Below are 23,372 nucleotides of genomic sequence, written 5' to 3' on the forward strand. Positions count from 1 at the left end.
AGCCCAGGAGTTGGAGGTCGCTGTGAGCGTGATGCCATGGCACTCTACCCAGGGGGATAGCTTGAGGCTCCATCTCAAAAAAAAAAAAAAAAGAATTTTAAATTTTTTATGGACAAAAGTAATGCATACTTTTAAAATTTTCGTTCATTCATAAGTACTTTTAAAAATCCAAACAATTGAGAAGAGGTAAAGTAATAAATAAAAGTCCATCTTCCTTTTATCACCTATCTCCATTCCCACTTCACATAAAGTGTAAACATGTGGTCTATAACTTTTCAGATATGTTTCTGTATCTATACAATCATATAGTCACAAATGTGTCTGTCAAATAGATCCAAACATGTTTCATCTGGTAATATGATTTATAGTCACAGATTTCCAAACATTGAACCATCCTTGCATCCTGGAATAAGTCCTGCTTGGTCCTAAGGTATTTCTCTTTAAAATACTGTTGGACATGATGCACCAGTGTGGCCTTTCATTAGACCCGTGCTTCTGTATGTGGATGTGCCATCGGGCCATGCTGAATGCTACCCAGTGGGTTGTGTGTCAGGGTTCTTACTAACTTTCTAAAATAAACTGGGAGGCTTTTCCTTTTTTTGCCACATGCTCTGGAGCAGTTGAGGTAGCATTATTTGTGGTTCTGGATGTTAAAACTAATATGTAAATCTCGAACTCTGTGCCCTTTATTGTGGGGAGAAGATGACAGAGAGATAGTTATTTGAAAGTTTTGGGGTTTTTCCCACACTGATTTGGATTTTCAAATTTCCTTGGATTATCTTCCTTAAAAAAAAAAAAAAAAAAAAAAAAATTCTATAAGGCTGGGTACTGTGGCTCATGCCTGTAGTCCTAGCACTCTGTAAGGAGGCTGAGACAGGTAGATTGCTTGAGCTCAGGAGTTTGAGACCAGCCTAAGCAAGAGTGAGATCCCATCTCTACTAAAAAATAGAAAAACTAGCAGGGCATGATGGTGCATGCCTGTAGTCCCAGTTATTCGGAAGGCTCAGGCCAGAAGATTGCTTAAGTCTAAGAGTTTGAGGTTGCTATAAGCTATGAAACCATGGCACTCTACCCAGGGTGACACAGTGAGATTCTATGTCAAAAAAAAAAAAAAAAAATCTGTCAACTTAATTTTGGAACAGATTTGTCTACCAAGATAGAAGCTGGCCTGCCCTCCCACACCCACCAGAAGGAACCTCATCAACCCCACCAGGCACCCACGGCCCCTCTCCCAAGTCCACCCACATCAGGAGCCCTGCCATGGCAAGCAACATGCTAACAGCTACTGAAGGTTGGGTGGTTTTACTAACATCATCCTATTTAATCCTCACATGTGTGAGAATAATAGGTAGGACAGGCCCCACTTTTCTGATAGGGAAATTTATTCTCCAGTGGGTTAACCCACTTACCCAAGGCCACCAACGAGCATGGTGTGGGCAGGGCTCCAACCTCAGCCTGGCATCAGGCCCCTCCTGCAGCTACACTGTGTAACTTTGGAGGTACAAGCTAACCCCAGAAGTACCCAACATCACTCTCAATATGTGAGGTGAGGGTTAAGGTTACAGTGAGAAATGTAACAGTTGGAAACACTGTGGATCTGTCAAAGGAAAATGAAACCAGATGCATGAATTTTGAAACATTTTGGTTCTGTGTTTAGGGAAAGTGTAAAAAGTGTAAAAAATTTCTTCAATACAGGAAGTAGGAGCAAAGGAGGTCCTCGAGTACCCTCTTGTGGACAGTTCCAGGTTGATCCTGCTACCCTGACCACCCTGACATTTGCTGACCCCCCTCCCATGCAAGGGATAGGTTTGGGTATTCCGCCTCCCTCGCTGTATCTCCAAGTCATGGTGCTTCCTTGTGATTTCAGGCCCTTTTACAGGGATGTGTGGCTGTGAAAATGGGCCTGTGGCATTTTGCTTTTCATCTGCCGCGGATGGGCTCTGAACCAGGTGATGACATGCCTGCCAGGGAACCAAGCAGCTAGAATCCTGAGGTCCTTAGTTCAAATCCTGTCACCATGGCTGTGTAAGCTGGGGCAGGCCCTTCATCCTTGAGCCTCAGTTTCCCCCACCTGAAAAATGGGAGACTAATATCTACCTCTCAGGGTGGTTTGGGGATTAAAGTGAGCACAGTGATCCACATGGAGCATCAGCCAAGGCCTGGCACAGGGCACACCTGTTATTCTGGCATTGTTATCTGTGTGAGCTGGGTAGGTGGTCAGGCCTGCTAGGGAGGACTCATGGGACCTAAGGGAGGCTTGGGAGGCTGTGCTGATGGGCCTGCTAAGGGTGGGCCTTGAGGCTATATCATTGGGTTCAACCACTTAGAAGAAGACACAGGGTGATGTGGCTCTGGGGGTAGGAGGGGAGGCCTGGGCCCAGGATATGTGGGCTCATATAGTGACCTCATCGGGAAGCTAGCTTGCTTTGACCCCTCACCAACCCCCCTACACTTGTCTCCTTCCTCTAGAAGCACTTTGTAGACACAATTTTGTGTGAACATGCCTTGGGCCTGTCTTGGCAGGACCTGAATGTGGGGGCACTGGAGAAAGGAGGACTGAATAATGGGGAGGAGGCTTCCAAGTGAGATGTGGTCAGGATGCCTCATACCCAGCACACTGAAATAGGCTTATGCAGGAGGATGGGACAGGAACTGGGCACCCAAGCCATCGTTGAGGAAGGCCAGGCCCAGGTAGCAGGCTGGGTTCCAGTGGCCTCCTGCTAGAGAGAGGTGTGGGTGGCCTGTTCATGGTGGCTTCCTGAGGATGTCAGGGCTGCTGAGAGCACTTCTGGAGACCCAGCTCTTGGCCTGAGTTGGGGTGGTGGGGCCCCAGCTTTGATGGACCCTCAAGAGTGGTGGGTGGAGGGTGGCTAAGAGTTTCTGCTCTAGATTTATAGTCCTGGGTTCCAACCATGGCCTGGATACTTCCTATTATGTGACCTTGGACAAAGTATTCACGATCTCTTAAGCCTCAATTTACTGAGCTGTAGACAGGGGTTCTGGGGTACCTGTCTGCACAGTGAACATCAGGGGATTAAATAAGGTGAGCATTAAGTGCGTAGCACAGTGCCTGGAACACCAAAGACCCCATAAGAGCCAGAAGGGGGATGAACAAAAAGATCTGATTCCGGGCCCAGGAGTGGAGAGTCGGGGAGGGGCGGTAGTGGGGTGGCTGGTGTGTGTTGGGGTGGAGCAGGGAGGGCCTGGACATGGGTTAGCAAAACAGAACCTCCTCCTGTGGCCAGAGCAGATGGCCTCACACAGGCCCCTCCCTGGTCCTGGCTGAGGTGGGTCTGCGGAGGCCAAGGCCTGGGTAGCAGCCACCGAGCTACTCAGGAGTCCAGGGCTGATGCCCCTCCAGCGCTTTTCCTCTGCTTCCTTTGAAGGCTCCACGCACGGTTCTATGAGCTGGCGCCCAACCTCGTGCCACTGGACTACAGGAAGAGCCCTATCGTCCATGTGCCCATGAGCCTCATCATCCAGATGCCAGAGCTCCGGGTACGCGGGGGAGGCCTCTGCTGTGGCAGGGCAATGGGGGTCTCTGTGCCTTGGGCCAGGTGGCAGGGCACCCAGGTCGGCTGAACCTGGCTGGCTCCATCCTTTGTGTCTGTCCCACCCTGAGCAGATCACTGAACCACTCTGTGCCTCAGTTTCCTCGTCTACTCTCTATGAATAAATGCAGTGTGTGCAGACCTCAGTGAGGGTGTTGTACAGCAGTGGCTGCCCCTCTGCCTGCTGCTGCCTGGGCTGCCCTGCTTGTGTCTTTAAGTGGTCTCAACCTGCTATTCTTGGCAGATTTGTGTTTCCCATTTTAGATGATTTTTCTGTCTCCCTCTTGTCTGGCTGTGGCTTCTCACTGAGGTCAGCATCTGCAGCACCGCCTCTCAGACTGAACATACACACAACTTCCTGAGCACTGTTCAAAATGCTGACTCAGGTTCAATACATCTGGGACAGAGTCAATGTTGTTTTTCTAACTAGCTCTCAGGTTAGGCCAACGTTGCTGGTGCTGCTTACCCGTAATATGTAAAGTGCACTCCAGTGTCGAGAAGGCACTTGGGCACAAGCCTATACACTGCTGCAGGACTTTGCAAATTGCCCTCTGCCCCAGGCCTGCGATGTATGGCTAGAGGCCAGGTCAGAGTGCTGCATAGCATTTCCCTGAGGCCTGCACCGTGCTTGTGGCCTCAGTCCTGACAGACAGCAAGCCCCAGGCCATGGACAGGCACCCAACCTGGCTGAAAGCCAGGCTCAGAGGGTCCCAGGAGGGTGTGAGGCACCCATGGGCAGAAACCATATAGTTTGTGTCTAAGTCTCCTGTGTTGGCCTGGGTTGGGCACAGAATGGGACCAGCCAAGTGCTAGTCAGCTGGGGTGAGTTCTACAGGAGAGGTGGGCCCAAGTGATGTGGGGCCAGAAGAAAGGGTCAGCGTGTAGCTCCCCAGGGGAGGCAGCATCCAGGGTGGTCTGGGAGAATTCAGGGGTTCTTAGGCAGAATGATTGTGAGCCTGGCCCCTGACTGCTGTCCGACTCTTGGTGCTTATTTGAGCCCAGCTGCCCCACTCTTTGGGCCCCTACCTCTGCCTGCCATACCCTGACCTGACATGGCCTGAGTTGAGAGCTGTCCATGCCCTTGTCTCTTCTTGCTGGAGACAGAGCCCTGCACATCAGGTGGAGCTTCTGTGTGCTCTCTGGGCAGTGGGACCCATGTGTGCTCCTGCTTTGGATAAGGCAGCATGTGCTGGCTGTGCTCCCCTTGAAATGCTGCTGTGAATGGTGTGACATGACCCAAAGGAACATATGCTGAGCTCTTACACATGCCAGCACCTTCCTACTTGAATCCCCTCACAACCCAGTGAGGTAGTTGCCATCATTTGCATATTACAGATGGGGAAACAGGCTTAGAAGTAGGCCACTTGTCCAAGGTCATGCAAACTGTAAGCAGTCTGGCTCTGGGGTCCTCCTGCTTAACCCACACTCATGGAGATTGCTATGATTATTTTCTTCAGGAGAATCCCTTCAAAGAAAGGATCGTGGAAGCTTTTTCTGAGGATGGCGAGGGGAACCTCACCTTCAATGACTTTGTGGACATGTTTTCTGTGCTCTGCGAGTCGGCGCCCCGGGAGCTCAAAGCAAACTATGCCTTCAAGATCTATGGTAACACGAGAGTCAAGTCAACTTGTCTCTGAAGAATGCCTATCCAGTGGGGTGGTTGCAGGGGACACAGAATGCCTGAGAGACGTCCATGGGGCCCTGAAAGCAGAGGAGGAAGGGCAGCACCCACTTCAGTGGGGTGGTTAGTATGAGTGCATTTATAGGTGGTGACATAGGCACCGGCAGGTCCGGCAATGGCTTGCAGACTGGAAACATGGGGCAGGCAGACCCACTAGACTGAATGGCCCATGAAGACTGAGGGAGGTGTTGGCTCGGTGCCTGTGGCTCAGCAGCTACAGCGCCAGCCACATACACCAGAGCTGGAGGGTTCAAGTCCAGCCCGGGCCTGCCAAACAACAAAGACTGAGGGAGGTGAGGAAGCACTGGGCTTGATGTGGAGACCAGAGGGGTTCAGACAAGACAGGAGAGGGGCCAGGCTGTGAGGAGCCTACCAAGGAGGTGGGACCTAGTGCTAAGGGCATTTGAGGCCACTGCAGGGTTTCAGGTGGCAAAAGGCAGCTACTCTGTGTTCTAGAACAATGCTTCAGCAGTTTTGAGGTATGAAATGGAGGAGAGGAGGTCTCAGGCATGATGGTGAGGTGAGCTAGGAGGGTGGCTCCCCAAAGCCCTCAGTACTCTAGAGGCAGGGCCACCCTGTTTCACCCCTGCCCAGCTCTTGGTCCTGCCGTCTCATCAGCCACCAGAGGGAGTGGGCACTCACCAACCAGTAATCAAGATGATGCAGCCAAAGGGAGACAAGGTCACATCCACAGAGCTCACCCACTGTGGAACCTGACAGGTCCCAGGCACTGACAGGTGACAATGCTCAGATGGGGACACTGAGGTTCAGGGCATGGCTGTGACCCATCCTGGACCAGGAGTCAAGGGCTGGCCTCCTGTCCTCAGTGCCTTTGATCAACCTGTGGATCCCCAGGCAGCAGGAGCTGTCCGAGATATCTTTTCCTTTTGTAGTGTCATGTTTGTTTCAGAGGAGTCTGGTTTACAACTGTGCACCCACGTAGTCCCTGTATATCAGAAAGATGGTGCCTGCCAGTCTACCCTCCACAAACTATGCTCGTGTGGTTCAAGTAAAAAGCGCAAATTCCACCCAGTACCCAATCTGGGATGCCATAGCATTGCTTCTGGGGTGGGGGGCAGCTGTGGTCTGTGTATAAGGAACTGTACAGCATGTGGGCCAGCAGACTCAGGGACATGAGAAAGGAGAATTGTGGCTCCCTTACTGCCCTGGGATCTTGGGGTCTCATTTGTAGTAAGGATCACGCTGGGCCTCAGTTTCCTTCATATAAAGAGATCACAGGAATGCAGCCGGCCAGCTTGCCAGCCAGAACATGTCTGCAGAAAGCACAGTGTGTCCCACTCCCAGGGCAGAGATGAGTCCCACCTGCTGCCTGCCCCTGAGTCATCCACAGGCAAGTCAGAGAGGGACAGTGCAAGGGTATCCACCAGGAGCTGACACTCTAGTGTCCTGCACTGGCCAGGGATATGACCTGAGCCTGAAGTTCCCAGGGAGCCTCAGACTTGGAATTGGGAGGTCATGTGTATAGACACTGTAAGTACTGTGAATGAGGGTGTTCAAGCTGTGCCTTTAGGCTGGGGACAAGGACCTAGCATCCCCAGAGTGTGTGCAGAGATGCCCTAGGGATGTTGGAGGCTGGTGGACATATGAGTGTGAGCAGCTGGGAGGTACAGGTGGTCCTTGCCACCTTCTCTGTTCCTCCATTTGTACAGGGGGGATTCTAGTAGTGCGTACCCAGTAGGCTTGTTTTGAAAACGAAATGAGAAAAGCATCAAATGTTTATATTAGTAGTTATGGTCTTTTTTTTTTTTTTCTTTTGAGACAGAGTCTCATTATGTCACCCTCGATAGAGTGCTGTGGTGTCACAGCTCATAGCAACCTCCAACTCCTGGCCTTAAGTGATTCTCTACTACAGATGCCTGCCACAATGCCCCGTTATTTTTTTTTGTTGCAGTTGTCATTGTTGTTTCAGCTGGCCCAGGCCGGGCTCAAACCTGCCAGCCTCAGTGTATGTGGCCAGCGCCCTACCCACTGAGCTACAGGCACTGCCCAACAGTTTTGGTCTTTATCATTGCCAGTAATGTTAGAGTTTGCCTGGTGGGCAGGAGGAGGCCATGTTCCCTGCTCTGGACACACAAAGGCTGGTCATGGGACAAGGGCTTCTGAGCCTCCTGACCCTTCGTGTCTGACTCAGAGCCTGGCTTCAGCCACGTGAAACAGCTTAGAAGATGCAGGTCTGAGTCAAATAGGCCACAAATCAGAATCCCTGCCCCTTGATGCCAATCACACAGCTTTCTAGACCTTGGTTTCCTTAGCTTTAGAATTCTCCAGGGGAATACAGGGTCCACTGTGGGTTGAGGCCAGAAGGGCCATTTGACCTGAACCTGAAGTTCCCAGGAAGCCTCAGACTTGGAATTGGGAGCTGTCTCAGTGTCATGTGTATAGTCACTGTAAGTACTGTGAATGAGGGTGTTCAAACTATGCCTTTTGGCTGGAGATAAGGACCTAGCATCCTCAGAGTGTGTGCAGAGATGCCCTAGGGATGTTGGAGGCTGGTGGACACATGAGTGTGAGCAGCTGGGAGGAACAGTAATATGGAGTGGGACCCTTGGAATCCCTGGGTGGGTCCAGCACTGGCTCAGACATGCCCACCCCACCCCACAGACTTCAACACTGACAACTTCATCTGCAAGGAGGACCTGGAGCTGACGCTGGCCAAGCTCACCAAGTCAGAGCTGGATGAGGATGAGGTGGTGCTCGTATGCGAAAAGGTCATTGAGGAGGCTGACCTGGATGGCGACGGCAAGCTGGGCTTTGCAGACTTCGAGGACATGATTGCCAAGGCCCCTGACTTCCTCAGGTGCTGCCGCCCATGGGGCTGCCGCCAGTGTGGGGCCCTGTCCTGCACTGTCCATGATGGGTGGTATACAGGCCAGGACACAGGTCATGTTCAAGGCCCCGCTCCCCTCGATGTGTGACTGGCCCTTGTCCCCTGCAGGGCCAGAATCTCATGTGAAGGAAAAGACCTGGGGGGCTGGAATCCCTCGGGACAGCTGCCCCTGTAAGGGTTCTTTCCCGCAGGGCTGCACCTTCTACACGACTCCAAAGGGGCTGTCCAGGGTTGGGCCGGGCACCTGGTTTGCTTTTGCCTGAAGAGCCTTTACCTACCCAGCCCAGGGCTTCTCACCCACTCTTGCCCTTCTCTCTTTCCAGCACATTCCACATCCGGATCTGAGGACACCGCTGAGGCTACAGGGGCCTAGAAGCCCACCATCCATCCAGCCCTGCTACCTACACAGATGTGGCCTCCAGGCTCCCCAGGAAAGGACCTGTGGCATCTGGGTTCACATTTCCTATGGCCCTTTCAGCAAAAAAAATCCTTAACCAGAGAAGTGGAGTGTGAGGAGTAGCGCCCTTCTCAGGGCCCCTGTGGTCTACCCCGAGGACCCACAGCTCTTCTCCAGCCTCTCCCCAGCCTCCCCCATACCCTGGTGCCTCTCGCCCCTGGACGGGAAGGCAGAAAACCTGACAAGAGGTGGTGGGGTCTGACTTGTCCAAGTGCTGGACAGATACCACAGTTGCCCAGGGAGGAATGCAAAAAAAAAAAAAAAAAAAGAAAAAGAAAGTCAAGAGTTTCAGAGTTTCAAGGAGCTATGCAATCTTTTCCCACTACTCCAGGCTGGGCGCAGCTGCCTCTTGCCCTCTCCTGCACCCTTCCCAACGTGAAGCTGACTTCACAGAGGGTGAAGCAGGGTGAAGCAGAGGGTCCTCTCCTGCACCCTTCCCAACGTGAAGCTGACTTCACAGAGGGTGAAGCAGGGTGAAGCAGAGGGTCCAAGGGCTCCGCCCAGTCTCTCTGCCTTGCAGTCACGAGTACTACTTGTCCGCCCTCCCTGTGTTATGGAATCTTCACTGGTGTGTGCTGTTCACAGGTTTGTGAACTCATGGTAGTAAAACACTTTTGTGTCCCTGCATCTCCATGTCTACCAATGTTAGAAAATGTTCGATGGTGGTACCTTTGCTCCTTGAAGTCCTTGAAGTCCTTGAAGTCACACTGTTCATGTGTCCCCTCCCAGGTTAAGCATTGCCCTTCCGCTTTAGGTCTAACTTTGATTTCAGTAAGTGTGCCTTTGGGAAGAAGATACATCCATACCTCAAATCTTCCAGCAAGCCCCACAGAGGGCATGAGGTGAAAATCATTTTCATTTTCCTCATAACCATAGGAATTCTGGTCAAGCTCGTAAAGTGCTACCCGTGTGTCAGGCACAGTGCAGGTGCCCTGCTCTTAATCCTTACAGGCCCCAAAGAAGAAAGTGTAGGCCCACTTTTCAGAGGGAGAAGCTGCATAGCCAGGCAGCCAGTAGGGCAGATTTCACACAGATGTGACCTGGGCCAGTTCTGCCAGGGTCAGGCTGGGGAGCAGGGCATCTGTGGTGTTCTCTTGGGGGATATGGGCTCTGCTTTCTGCTTTCTGGGCCTGGGGAGTGGGGCAGCTGACCAAATGCTCACCCCTATGGGGTGGGGCTGGGAGGACACATGGGTGAAAACAGGAAAGGTCCTGAGGGAAGATCAGGGAGCCAGCCTGACCTAGGGGACAGGAGCAGAGGCCTGAGCCTCCAAAGCTGGTGGCTTGGCAAGGCCCTAAGGGCTCCTTAGAGGGCAGGGCCACACTGGCTTAGGGCTAGGTCTTGTGGGCAGGATCCGAGAGCCACTACTAAGGGTCAGGACTAGCTGGAGCCAAAAGGCAGATGAAGCCAGATACGAAGCCCCCTGACCAGCTCCAGATACAATCCAGCAGTCATCCCAAGCAGCTACCTTGGCTTGGGCCTGCCTCACTGAGGGTATCTGCCAGGTGCTGACCAGCTGTGTGGTTCCAGAGTGGCAGCTACTCCTTGATGGACCTCAGTTTCCTCTCTGAAGCACAGGGAGCTGGCTGGATGCCCCTTAGTGTCTGGCACCATGAGGCTAGGGTGAAGGCAGGGGCAGAGAGGTGCCTGACTCTGGAAGCCTCATCTACCCAGGGTCAGAGCCCTGGCCCCTGAGGCTGGGCCTTTGCTGCTACCTCCTGGCCTCTTGCTCTGATCCCCAGGGCGCAGAAGCACAGGATGTGGCTCGTGGTCTTCCCTCATTCCCCCTGATGCGACCACAAGGGGGGGAACTGGTTTTGTTCTCAGTAGCAATTGCATGATGTCACTCAGCCAGTCAGGACAATGTGTGTGCTGGCACAAGGCCTGCCACGTGCTCAGTACAAGTTCAGGATCGGAGGCAGGCTTCATCAGTCCAGGCCTCAGAATGCTCATCTGGGACATGGGGCTGCTAACTTCTGCCCTCATCTGGTCCCCTTGATTTCTCTTCTGCATGGATGGGGAGCTCTGGGGAAGCAGGATGCAACCAGGAGCTCCAGGCGACTGGGAGGTCCTCTGCAGGCAGGCCCTAGACTGTGTCTCTGAGCGTGGCTCCCCAGCGGGCTAGCTGGGTCTGAGGATCCAAGGCCTGCCTTTGGGCGAGCAGAGGGCTTTACCGTCATTCCTACTGTGGCCTAGGTACTAAGAAACCCACTGGTGGCTGCTGGATGCCAGGCCCTCCTCAGAATTTGTGCTTCTTGTCCGTGAAGAAGAGTCTCCGGAACTTGTCAGGCTGCAAGGAGGGAGAAGATACTGGAGCCTGCGTTCCTGGGCAGGGAAGGCAAGACCCAGGCCTAGGGGGCCCATTGTTGACCTGGGGTTAGAAGCCTGAGGCTGGGCTGGAATATTGATGGTTGCTGCCACAGCCTGAAATTCTAGCTCACAAATGCCTAAAATTCCACCTTCTGCCTTCCAAGTTTGGTTGAAGAGTTTTCCCTCATCCAGCTGAGGACAGGAAGGGGAAGGTGGAATGTAGAAAGGGGTGGATGTGAACTCCACCTTACTGCCCTGAGTGCCCTTGTCTCCCCACCCTGGGGCCTTGGAGTGCACAGGAGTCAGAGAGAGTGGGGTGGGGGTGTACCACCAGGGTCGGGAGAGTACATGGGACAGCAGCAGGGGAAGAACAGACATGAGATCCTTAGGCCTGTCCACCGTTGGAGTCTGTGGCCCTGGGATAGGATCTCAGAGGCTGGTGTGCATAGGGTGTGACCATAGCCCTGCCCTGAGAAAGGAGCTAGCAGTGCTTCCTGGGAGTTGCTGTATAGGCCGAGAGGAGCTCTGTGTGTGCCCAAGATAAGCAGTGCCCATGGAGAGGGGACTTTCTAGTCTCCAGGTATAGGCAGAGTTCAGGTGGGACTGAGGGCTCAGCAAGGGTTCTCTGTCTGCCAGCCTCCCTCTGCCATCCTCAACCCTTCTTCTTCTTCCTTGTCAGAAATCCTCAGAAATACTAGCTCTATTCAGCAAGAGCCATCTCTGGGCTATGTCCTGAGCATGAGAGGCTATCTAGCATTATTTTCTGGGCAGCCAGCCCTAGACATAACCAGACGATCAGCCCATTTTACAGATGAGGAGGTGGGAGGTCCTGGCTAGGAGTGCCAAATAAGAACATATTTGCTCAGTTAAATTTGAATTTTGGAGAAACAAAGAGTAATTGCAGTATTTGAGACACACTAAAAAAGTATCTGTTGTTTATCTGAAATTCAAAGTCAATTACCTTGCTAAATCTAGCAACCCTACTTATCAGGAAAACTGGGAGAAAACTGTCATGCCCAAAGCCACAACGCTAGGGAGTGGCTTAACCAGAGCTGATGACGCCCATCTCCACCTCTCAGAGGCTCTGAGACCCCAGAGTGTCTGAGAGGAATGGGAAAGGAGCCCAGGTTTGCTGCAGAGAAGGTCCTTGAAAAGACGCCCAACCCTAGCAGCTGCCTCTCCATCACCACCACCTCCAAGCATAAGTTAAGGCTGGAAGTTTCTGGGAACTTCTAGGCAGTGGTGGTGGCCTGACCTACCCATGCCTGAGAGCCACAGGTCCCCTTCCACCACTGGGTGCTCCCTAAGGGATGCTAGCTGGGCCACCCAACCACAGAGCTTACCTTGTGTGTCCGTTTGGTCTCCTTGCTCTTGGCTGCTGGGATTTGCTCGTAAGTGTTTCCAGGCTCTGGGAGCCCTGGGGTCTCTGAGATCCTCTCATAGCCATAGTCCGTGGGCCCTGACAGTTTGCTATATGTGGGACTGGCCCCAGGATGTGGAGGCCGGGCCAGGCCACCCCAGCAGGCTGGGATCTGCTCATAGGTACTGCCTCCCTGGTTTGGTACATCCCTGGCTTCTGCTAGGCCTGCTGTTCCCACGAGCTCATAGGTATCTTCAGAGATGCTCTGGGGACAGAGCTGAGCCCCTTGGCTCAGCTTCAGAAACCCCTGCCTCCAGGTTGCAGTCAGAGATCCCAGGACATCAGAACTGGGGGGCTCAAGGAATCCCCAGGAAGTGGGAGACCCAGTAGGACCCTGGACTGGGCTCACTCCAGAGAGGGAAGGCTCTGGGACATCAAGCTTATTCTGGTCTCCATCTGAGAGTCTCCTCTGGGCCTCCTTGCCTGGGGAACAGGCCTGGCTGCCAGCTGGAACTGGCCCATGCCCACCAGGCACCTCCATGCCCAGGCTCAGCCTTGCCTGGTTCATCTTCCTCAGGTCTGCATAGATGACGTCACTGGGGCCTCCAAAAGACTCGTCCAGGAGGGAGGCCCTTCTCTCAGGGAGGGGGGGCACTCTCATGGGGGCCTGGAGAGAGAGGGACAGAGAGAATCTCTTAACAGACATTCCATCGCTGAGATGTCCTCAGGTAAACTGTGCTCTCTCAGATAAGCTGAGGTCCCCTGGCTTGGCCACATACAAAGATTAGATGCATGACATTCAGGGTCTTACCAGCTCTCATGCTCTGGGACTCTGAGTACAATATTCACTTTGACATTCATGGCCTTGGATCATCAGCTCTACCTCCTACCCAAGTTCACTCACCCTACTCCTCCCACCTCTGATGTGGTCCACTGGTCCTCAGAGCCCCTGAACCAACCCACTCACTAATCCATGGCCCTTTGGAATGTTCACTCCCAAGTCCATCACTCACGTACTCATTCACACTGTCCTAGGTGCCAAGCATTCAGTAGTGAGCAACACCAACTCTTGGAAGTTTTATCCTAATCTGAGAGGTGGGCAACATGCTGGTCTGCTACATTATAACATGGTTTGATGTGCTATACGATAAACTGTGCCACAAGATAAGCAGTGTCAGGGCATAATCAGTGCGATGAAGAACAAAGTAGGGTAATGGGATGAGGGAATGACTGGTGGGAAAGGGCGTTTTTCAGTAGTTTAAGTGGGTCTTTCTGAGGAGATGAGAGAGTGGAATGCAGTGAGAGTGTGAGCCATGAAGATATCTGGAAGGAAGAGCATTCTAGGCAGAGGGTACAGGCCGTGCAAAGGCCTTGAGGTGGGAACAAGCTTGGTGTAGTCAAGGAACATCTAGAAGGCCAATGAAGGCAGAGAAAAGTGAGGGAGAGGTAGCAGGGCAACTGGTAAGGTGAAGGTTTTAGATTTTATTCTAAACATGAAGAGAGCCTTTGTTGTGCTGCGATCTGATATATATCAAGAAAAATCTGAGTCCTTCCCACAGGGTGCTATGGAGAAGAATAAAGTATTAACTCACCAGCACCCTGCTCTACAGTTTACTAAGGACTTTTCAGCCATTTCATATCCATTCTCTCATTCAAGGCTCACAAGAACCACAGGAAGGGTAAACTGAGGCTCAGAGAGATTGCATGATTCATCCAAAGCCACATGGCTAGAAAATGGCCAGGCCAAGCCTTGAACCAAATCCAGCTGACCACAGGCAGGCACAGTTGAGCCATACGGTGACCTCAAGCTGGCCCTGTACCTCTCTGGGCCTAGCTCACTCTCTGCAGCCTGAAGGGAGTGTCCAGCATGGTCACTCAGGAGCTGAGGTGGGTGCAACACCCACCACTGGTCTAGCATCCCTGACTCCTTACCTCCATGCTTTCCTCCTCAGAGTTCCAGGGGCTCACATCCAGGCTCTTCTGTGCATGGAGGAAGGAGACCTGGGGCTTTGGAAAGAGGCAGGGGCTGGTGGCCTTGGCAGGGACCACTGTAGGCTGTGCCATAGCAGGTGGATTTTCCACGCTCAGGCTGGTCTGGTGGAGGCCCAGAGTGATGGCATCATACAGATCATTGTTCTCTGGCTGGGGGCAGTGGGGACACAGTAGGCATGTGTCATACTTTCAGATGGCCTCCAGCTGCCTGCCAGAGACTGCTGGCAAGGGACTAAAACATTCCCACCAGGTTCCTGACCTCGGGTAAGATACTGCCATGGTCTCCCCCTTTTCCAATAGGCTACACGGAGTAGCCCTCTGTGATAGTAAATAGGGAAGGCAAGGAAGGGCATGTGCCTGCGTGATGGACACACCAGGCCTGGGATCCCTGCTCCCTCCATCACCCTCACCCTGGGGAAGGGGGATGCCTACCCTGGGGCAGGCAGCAGCCAGTGTCTCCCCAAAGGGCTCCAGCTGCATCTCCTGGTAATGGCGCACAAGCTCAGCCAGAGTGCCATGGCTGTGGGTGTCCCCTGAGATGAGGTAGCGCCGATTTGGGAGCTGGTTGATGACAAAATGCCGGCAACGATCACTGCCCCTGCAACACAAGCACTTGTGGTCTGGAGCTGCCAGTCACAGGCAGCAGCCTTGGCCCTGGATCCAAGCTCTGTATAGAGGGAGCTGAGATCCAGAATCACCTTCCCTGGGGCCACCTGTCCCACTTGCAGCCATGGAAGCTAGGGGAGAGGTTTTCAGATCATGGGCCCCCGAGGTCCTGGGAAGCAGGCCTTCTAAGCCTGCTCAGGCAGAGTAAGAGAGGGTGGGCCAGGATGAAAGTGAAACAGATGTGGCACTCATCTTGGGTGTGAGATTTAAGGGGGCACCAAAGAAGACATCAAGATAACTAATACTGCAATGCTTTAGAAAATCAAAATGGGGGCCAGGCATGGCGGCTTATGCCTGTAATTCTAGCACTCTGGTAGGCTAAGGCGGGTTTATTGCTTGAGCTCACAAGTTCAAGACCAGCCTGAGCAAGAGCGAGACTGAGACCCCATCTCTAAAAAATAGCCAGGCATGTGGCAGACGCCTGTAGTCCCAGCTACTCTGGAGGCTGAGGCAAGAGGATCACTTGAGCCTAAGAGTTTGAGGTTCCTATGATCTATGACACCACGGCACTCTATCCAGGGTGACAAAGTGAGACTCTGTCTCAAAAAAAAAAAAAAGAAAGAAAAACAAAGTCAAAATAAAGGCAAAAAAATCCATGATGAACAAAATATCAAAGTTTTATGTAAAACAAGATCTAATCCTGCACCTTTGCAATTCAGCCTCTCCCTAATCCCCACCCTGCTGAGATGATGGTGTTCTTGCTCCCATCCCACTTCAGCCTGTAAAGGCCCACCCTTTTCATTTTCCTTTTTTCTGGAAGAAAAACATACATGCGGTGAAGTCCACACCCCATAAATGAGCAGCTTGATGAGTTTCAACCTATGAACTCTTCCATATAATCACCACTCAGATGAAGATGTGAAACCATTCCAGCCCTCAGAAGACCACCGTACCTGTCTGTGCCCCTCAAAGGCACCTGCCATTCTGGACCCTATCACCATAGATTAATTTTGCCCATTAGGGAACTTAATATAAATGAAATTACACACTCTTGCTCTTTTGTGTCCAGCTTCTTTGACTCAGTATTACATCTTTAAGATTGATTCATGTCCACATAGAATTAGTTTCATTTTTTTCTCACTTATAAGTAGTGTTCCATTTAATGAAAAATCCACAATTTATTTTGTTGATGGACATTTAGGTTACTTCTGGGTTTGAGTTGTTATAAATAAAGCTGTTGTAAACATTCTTGCATGTATCTTTTGGTGAATATATGTACTCATTGCTTTTTTTCTTGCTTTTTAAAAATTTTAATGGAGTCTTTGTCTGCCACCCAGGCTAGAGTGCAACAGCAGCAGCATAGCTCACAGCAACCCCAAACTCTTGGACTCAAACAATCCTCCTACCTCAGCCTTCTGAGTAGCAGGGACTACAGGTGCATGCTACAACACCTGGCTAGTTTTTCTGTATTTATTTTTGAGATAGAGTCTCACTTTGTCACCCCTAGTACAATGCTGTGGCATCAGAGTTCACAGCAACCCACCTGAGGTTGGGTCCAAGCGATTCTCTTGCGTCAGCTTCTCTGGTAGCTAGGACTATAAGCACCTGCCACAATGCCTGGCTACGTTTTAAAAGAAGGGGTCTTGCTCTTGCTCAGACTGGTTTCAAACTCCTGAGCTCAGGCAAACCACCCACTTCCACCTCCCAGAGTGCTAGGATTATAGGCATGAGCCACTTCACTTGGCCTAGTTTTTCTATTTTTAGTATAAACAGGATTTTCCTCTTATTCAGGCTGGTCTTGAACTTCTAAACTCAAGGGATCCTCCCACCTCAGCCTCCCGGAGTACTAGGATCACAGGGCTCAAGCAATCCTCTTGTCTCAGCCTCCCTAGTAATGGGACTATAGGTGCCCACCACAATGCCTGGGCATTGAGGCATGAGCCACCACACTCAGCCTATGTACTCATTTCCTTTGACAATATACCAAGGAGTAGAACTAATGGGTCAAGGGGACCCTTATGTAACGTGTTAGTAGATTATGCCACGTTGTTTTCTAAAATTGTTGCAGTGTAGGAGAGCTCCAGTTGGTCCACATCCTTAACAAATATTTGGTATCATCTGTCTTCCCGTTTTAGCCACTAATTATGGTTTGAGTTTGGGTTTCCCTGATAACTAGTGATGCTGAACACATTTTTATATGTTTATGGGCCTTTTGAATATTTCTTTTTGGTGAAGTGCCCACTGAAGTCTTTTGCTTTTATTTTTTGAGTTATCTGTTTTTGTCTTATTTATTTGTAGGAGTTTTTTATGTATTCCAGATACAAGTCCTTTGTTAGATACATAGGAAGCAATATATAACTTCTCTAAGACTGTGTGTTGACCTTTCCCTCCCTTAATGGTACCTTTTGATTAACAAAAAATTTTTAATTTAAAAGAAATCCAATTTATCAATATTTTCTTTCATTGGTGCTTTTGTGTATGTTTAAGAAATTTTTGCCTATCCCATTTTTAAAGGCATTTTCATTTACCTGTGAAAATCTTTTTCTGTTTTCTTCGAGAAGTATTATTGTTTCGCTTTTCATCCTTGGAGCTATGCTCCATCTGTAATTTGTGTGTATAGTGTGAGGTAGTGGTCATTTTTTCCCAATTGGATATTATTCCCACATTAATTATTGAAAAAACCTCCTCCCACCCAGAACGGCAGTGCTGCCTTTGTTGTAAATCAGATAACCAAACAGGGGGAGTGTTTTTGGACTCTATTCTGTTCCATTTGTCTTTTTGTATGTCTTTAAGTAGCCCCATTTTTGGTCTCTTTTATGAATTGGCATTGTGCCTAAGATCTCATCTGGGAAAAAAAAAAACAAAAACCCAAAATCAAAGAACAGTAACAACAACAAAGCCCCAAATCATGAAGCCAAAAAGATATTTGAAAAGTGCTGAATTAGTATATTTCAAAGTGCCCAGGATGGCACATAGTTTAAAAGTATTTTAACAGGCCAGGCATGGTGGTTCACACCTGTAATCCTAGCACTCTGGAAGGCAGGTGGATTGCTTGAGCTCAGGAGTTCAAGACCAGCCTAAGCAACAGCAAGACTCCGTCTCTTAAAACAATAGCCAGGCATTGTGGTGAGTGCCTGTAGTCCTATTACGAGGGAGATGGAGGCAAGAAGATTGCTTGAGCCCAAGAGATTGAGGTTGCCGTGAGCTATGACCTACTGAGAGCAACAAAGTGAAATGCTATCTCAAACACAAATTTTTTTTTAACAATAACCAAAATTTAATTTGGCTCTTTCTATGCTTCATGCACTGTGCCAAGCACTTTAAAATATGATACATTCCTATGAACATTGTTTGAATTCTTTCAACAATCCTATGAAGTCAGTACCACAGTACAATATTCCCATTTTACAGATGAGAAAATGGAATAACAGAGAAGCAAAATATTTATCTGTAATTCTTATCTCCAAAAAAAAAAGAAAGAAAGAAAAGAAAAAGGAAAGTAACTTGGTCAAGGTTAAGATTTGAAATGGGGGCAGTGCCCATAGCTCAGTGGGTAGGGTGCCAGCCACGTACACCAAGGCTGGCAGGTTCGAATCTAGCCCGGGCCAGCTAAAGCAACAATGACAACTGCCACAGAAAAATAGCCAGGCATTGTGGTGGGCGCCTATAGTCCCAGCTACTCGGGAGGCTGAGGCAAGAGAATTGCCTAAGCGCAAGAGTTTGAGATTGCTGTGAGCTGTGACACCGCAGCACTCTGCCCAGGGCAACAGCTTGACATGCTGTCTCAAAAAAATTTTGAAATGGGACAGACTGGGCAGGTAATACTTTGGGATCAGAATTTGAAGGTGGGTGCGGTTGCTCAGGCTTGTAATCCTAGCACTCTGAGAGGCCAAGGCTGTTGGATTGCCTGAGCTAACAGGTTCCAGACCAACCTGAGCAAGAGCAAGACCCCATCTCTAAAAACTAGCCAGGCTTTATGGCGATCATCTGTGGTCCCAGCTACTCGGGAGGCTGAGGCAATAGGATCACTTGAGCCCAAGAGTGAGGTTGCTGTGAGCTATGATGCTACAGCACTCCACCTAGGGCAGCAAACTGAGATTCTGTCTCAAATAAACAAACAAACAAACCCAGAATCTGAAGCCACTGAAGCAGCAGTTCCTCAAGTCGCGACCCACAGGAACTGTATTAAAGGGTTGCAGGATTAGGAAGGTTGAGAACCACTGCATTAGTCTGCCTGACCTCCCTCCCTACTCCAGAAGCCTTTCCCCTCCCTCTGCCTTGCTCTGCCCAACCTACTGTCAAAACAGGATCCCACATCATCTCTGCTTTTGTCTCAGCCACCTTGTCTCCACCTCCCCATCTCCACTGCCCCGTCCTAGCCCTCATCATCTCACTGTTAACACAACAGTGTTAACAACAGCCTCTGACTTCTAGTCCCCCTCTCCCTAGGCTGCCTGAAGAATCCTTGCACAATTCAAGTCCGCCCAGATTACCCTTCAAATCTGTGGACTGCCAGGCATCCAAGGCTGCCCCACCCTCCCCATTCCCCTCCAGGCATTCCTTACTAGGAACTGTGCTACACCCAGACTTTGACTCATGGCTCCCTTGCCCTCCAACCCCCTTGCCTAACATGCCTCTACTTTTTCTGTGCAGTTCCATCTACCAGGAGTCTCCTCATAACCCACACCCTCCTTTCTGCCTAGAAAATTATCTTCTTCCTTCTATCCTAGGCTCAAGTTTCACCTCTGTGACGCCTTCCCCAGCATCCTATCGGGAGGATATTTTTCTCTGGCCCCACTCACCCCCTTTGTAGGCTGTGGCTTCATATCTGGCATATGGCCAGTGTTGCTCAGAACGCATCTGCTGAGCACATGACAGCCGAGGGAGGCAGAGAGGGAGTCAGGCCTGGGAAAGCCAGGCAGAGCAGGTCGGTGGGGCTCGTGCACTCATAATCTGCAAAGCTGGTCATGGGAACCTGAGCTTGCTCACCCCTTGCAGAGAGCTTCCCCTCTTACCTGTAGGACAAGATGTAGCCAGTAGCCCGGTCACTGAGGCGGATGAGGAAGGAACCAAGAGCTTTGTCCCTGAGTAGCTGCTCCGTCTGCCTGGGCAGAGGACATGCCGTTAGCTAGGGCCTGTGCAGCGGCCAAAGCAGCTTCACTCAGGGCTGTCTCAGGCTCCCGCAGGCCATGCCCTTGTACCCAGACCTCCAGTCCTTTAAAGAAGAATCTCAGAGCCTGTTGGCTCTGTCTGGGGTCTTTCCAGGCCTAATTGAACAAGTTTAAGGCTCAGTCTGGGGCTGGGTTGGGGATGTAAGTCCACACAACACCCAGTACTCCCCACTGTGGCCTCATCAGTCGGCACACTGGCACTGACCCTAGATGGGCCTACTCCCTGTTTGGACGGCTGGATGACAAGAATAAATCCATACAGTGTTGTGGGGAGATCTTTCCCTCAGGACTGCTGTGTACAGTTGTGCAGGATGTACACTAAACAAAAATTTCTATTATGTCTGAAGCTTGGTCATAACACAGCTTACAAGGACTCACTCCACTTCACGTCCCTTTCAACCCCGGGCAGCTAGGATATTTGTAGATGGTGCCAAGTATTTTGGAGGCATGGTGGAAAATTCCAGCTGTCTTCTGGCTTGACAGTACACAAGCCAGATACATATTCCCTCACTGACTTACTTGCCAAATACTTACTGAGTGCTTGCTGTATGCAAGACCGGCTATATAGTGAGCAGGGCCTGGTGCCAAATGAAAAGGGGGGCCTCTTCTTCAAAACTTATTAAGAATTCCAAGGCAGTGACAACAGAGCGCAAAGCCAAGGATGAGGCCCTTCTGAGCACAGTCCCCGCGCAGCTGCACATCCATGCTCATAAAGCTGGCCTGGCTCTAAGCGGGTGCCATGTCAGGGCATGACTAGCTGGATCTGTCAGTCCTTCGTCTAGTGCTTTGGCAACTTGTCGATACAGCCCAATCAGAAAGCCAAATCCCCTGGACTTTATTCTGAGGATGACCTATGTCCAGGTTTGCTGAGACAGCCCTTAGTTACCAATAGTGTCTGGTTTGGATGATAAACGACACTGTTCCCAAATTACTCATCAAGTCAGGGCCCGGCCCTCTATCTGCTCTCTGGCAGTCCCATCCACCCTCAACTTGTATCAGAGTAGGGGCTGCCACCCTCCCCCACCCTGCCCACAGAAGCCACCACTAGAGTCCATAGCACTCCTCAGTCTGTTCCCCCGTCTACCACCTCCCTGGGGGTCTGCCTAGCACAGCAGACCCACAGTCCCCAGGCTATTTTCTCAGCCTCAAGGGGCCACGGGCCCCACAGGACACATGGACAGGGGCAGCCTTACTTGCGGGTGATGAATCCGTGAAACCAGGGGGGCAAGGACCCATTCTGCAGAATGAAGGGGGCCTGCGTCTCCATGAACCACCTCAGGGCCAGCTCTTGGAGCTCAGCCAGGGCGTGGCTGTCTCCCAGCCCTGGTGGCCCCCTCCCCAGGCTGAGCGGCTTTAGACTGCCTTCCATCCTCAGCAAGCATAGAGGTGGAGAGCCCAGCCAGCTGCTATATGTGTGTGTGGTCTGGCTCATTTGCCTAAGCCCATGCCCTCCCCAACTGCTGCAGCACACAGCAACCCAAGGGCCACCTCTGGGCTGGTGGCTTGTTTTCTGTTGCTTTGGGGCAGGAACCTTGGCTGGCTGGAGGCATTGTGTGGAGGGTCACCTAGCAGCCTGAGAGGGGTAGGGAAGGTCTTCTCTGCCTCCCAGCCAGCAGTTGAGCTGCCTGACTGGATTTGGCCTCTTTCCGCACAACCCCCCATCTTTGTCACAGCTGAAGACCAGACCCTGGCTAACGTCCACAGCACTGCCCTTGTTAGCAAAGCAGCAAATTTAAGTGTTATGTATCCTTCCCTCATGGAGGATATTTGTATTTTGGTGGAGAAGTTCTATACTAATACCCCCTTACACCCACTACCTGCAGCAGGCCATATAAATCTGGGCCCTGGGCATCAAGCCGCAATCATGCAAACGTTCCTGAATCTCTAATGTACTTCTGAGTTTCATAGCAAAAATCCAGGCTGGGCAGAAGGGAAGACAGCAGATGTCACAAACACCCAGTCCCAAGGATCTGGGTCAGAATCTTCCTTCCATCATGCACTGGGGTAGGGTCTCAGGTCCGTCCCTACCTTGTTGTAGACACCTCAAATTCCTCATCTGTAAAGTGGTGTAAGAAGAAGCTACTGTCCCGGCTCTGGGGTCATCATGAGGACTGAGATAGCAGCATAGCGGTTAGGAATGAAGGAACATTTATATAAATTCAAAAACATTATAAAAGTTAGGATAGTGGTTACCTTGGGAACTGAGATAGGGTGAGGAGCTGCTGGGAGCTGACAACATTCCATTTCTTGATTGGGGCTTGGGCTGGACGGGTGTGCTCATTGTGGGAAGAAACAGGTTCCGCACTTGTGGCTTATGCATTGTTTTCAATGAAACAGTTTACTTCAAAAAAAATGAAGATGTTCAAAGCTGTCTTGTAGAGGTTAAGAGGAAAAAAAGAAAGAATTAAAAAGAAAATAAGGGTGGTACAGCCAGATTTCTTGGTTCGAATTCCAGCTTACTGGAATATTACAACCTTCATCGGATGACCTAACCGTTCTGGCTTCCTGGCTTCATTATCTTCATCTTTGAAATGGGGCCAATAATGTGACCACATGATCTGTTGTTAGGATGGTGAAGTGAGGGAAGCTCTTCCAAAAGGGTTTGGAATAACATAAGTGTCTGTGATTAGCCATTACTTTGATGATGATGGTGGTGGTGGTGAAGTACAGAGGGTCTGATCTGTCCCTGTCGGTAACTATAATCATTATTATTGTCACTACACTTTGTCATGGGTTATCTCAAATCAAGATGGAAATGCCTGAGGGTGGGGGCGTGATATGTACAGTCTAGAGTATAAGTGAGGGCGTGAGTCAAATCTGTGACCTCAGCCTGGGACGCTCATTCCCCATCTCTGTCCTGTGTTTCCCATTTGTGAGAGTAGGGATAGGGTGAAACACGGTAAGTAGTGCTCTCCCTGCATGGGCAAGCACATAGGCACCGGTAAGTATTCTCAGAGGGTCAGCTACTGGGAACATCACTTTTATAAATAATTAATGTCCAGCTCTGACACTGGAACATTAGGGGGAACCATCATTCCTGCACATGCTAATTGGTCTTCTCCACCACAGATGTAAGTCGGGGATATTATGAGATCAGAAAAGAAATTCCAGCCCTGAGCTGACAAAGACGAGGGCTCTCTAAAAGGGAAAGGTGGCTCGGCGCCTGTGGCTCAAGTGGCTAAGGCGCCAGCCACATACACTGAAGGTGGCGGGTTTGAATCCAGCCCAGGCCCGCCAAACAACAATGATGGCTGCAACCAAAAAAAAAAAAAAATAGGCATTGTGGCGGGTGCCTGTGGTCCCAGGAACTTGAGAGGCTGAGGCAAGAGAATCACTTAAGCCCAGGAGTTGGAGGTTGCTGTGAGCTGTGATGCCACAGCACTCTACCCAGGGGGA

The 23,372-nt window shown here is 50.8% G+C and overlaps 2 protein-coding genes across 2 annotated transcripts in view; one reads left to right on the forward strand and one right to left on the reverse strand.

Moving 5' to 3' along the window:
• Positions 1-9,074, forward strand: part of CIB2 (calcium and integrin binding family member 2) — a 25,429-nt gene extending 16,355 nt beyond the window's left edge. The window contains exons 3-6 of the mRNA XM_003784565.3: positions 3,387-3,498; positions 5,009-5,156; positions 7,855-8,050; positions 8,404-9,074. Coding sequence (XP_003784613.1) covers positions 3,387-3,498; positions 5,009-5,156; positions 7,855-8,050; positions 8,404-8,425 — 478 coding nt within the window. The 3' untranslated portion in view covers positions 8,426-9,074. The remainder of the gene's footprint in view (positions 1-3,386; positions 3,499-5,008; positions 5,157-7,854; positions 8,051-8,403) is intronic.
• A 1,702-nt stretch (positions 9,075-10,776) lies between these two features.
• SH2D7 (SH2 domain containing 7) lies at positions 10,777-21,345 on the reverse strand. The gene is made up of 6 exons (XM_003784566.1): positions 21,170-21,345; positions 19,821-19,910; positions 14,632-14,797; positions 14,140-14,349; positions 12,191-12,874; positions 10,777-10,827 (listed from the first exon to the last, which is right to left on the reverse strand). Exons 1-6 carry the CDS (start codon positions 21,343-21,345, stop codon positions 10,777-10,779), a joined length of 1,377 nt encoding a protein of 458 aa, XP_003784614.1.
• Between the last annotated feature and the right edge of the window lie 2,027 nt (positions 21,346-23,372).

This window comes from Otolemur garnettii, unplaced genomic scaffold (genome assembly GCF_000181295.1).
Source record: "Otolemur garnettii isolate 467f Iridium unplaced genomic scaffold, OtoGar3 scaffold00011, whole genome shotgun sequence".
NCBI lineage: Eukaryota > Metazoa > Chordata > Mammalia > Primates > Galagidae > Otolemur > Otolemur garnettii.

Coding starts and splice junctions, on each gene's coding strand:
- SH2D7 (XM_003784566.1), bottom strand. CDS start 21,345: ATGGAAGGCAGTCTAAAGCCGCTCAGCCTGGGGAGGGGGCCACCAGGG. Junction 14,798..19,820: donor GGCTACATCTTGTCCTACAG/GTAAGAGGGGAA, acceptor CTTGTGTTGCAG/GGGCAGTGATCGTTGCCGGC. Junction 10,828..12,190: donor AGACCAAACGGACACACAAG/GTAAGCTCTGTG, acceptor CCCTCCTTGCAG/CCTGACAAGTTCCGGAGACT.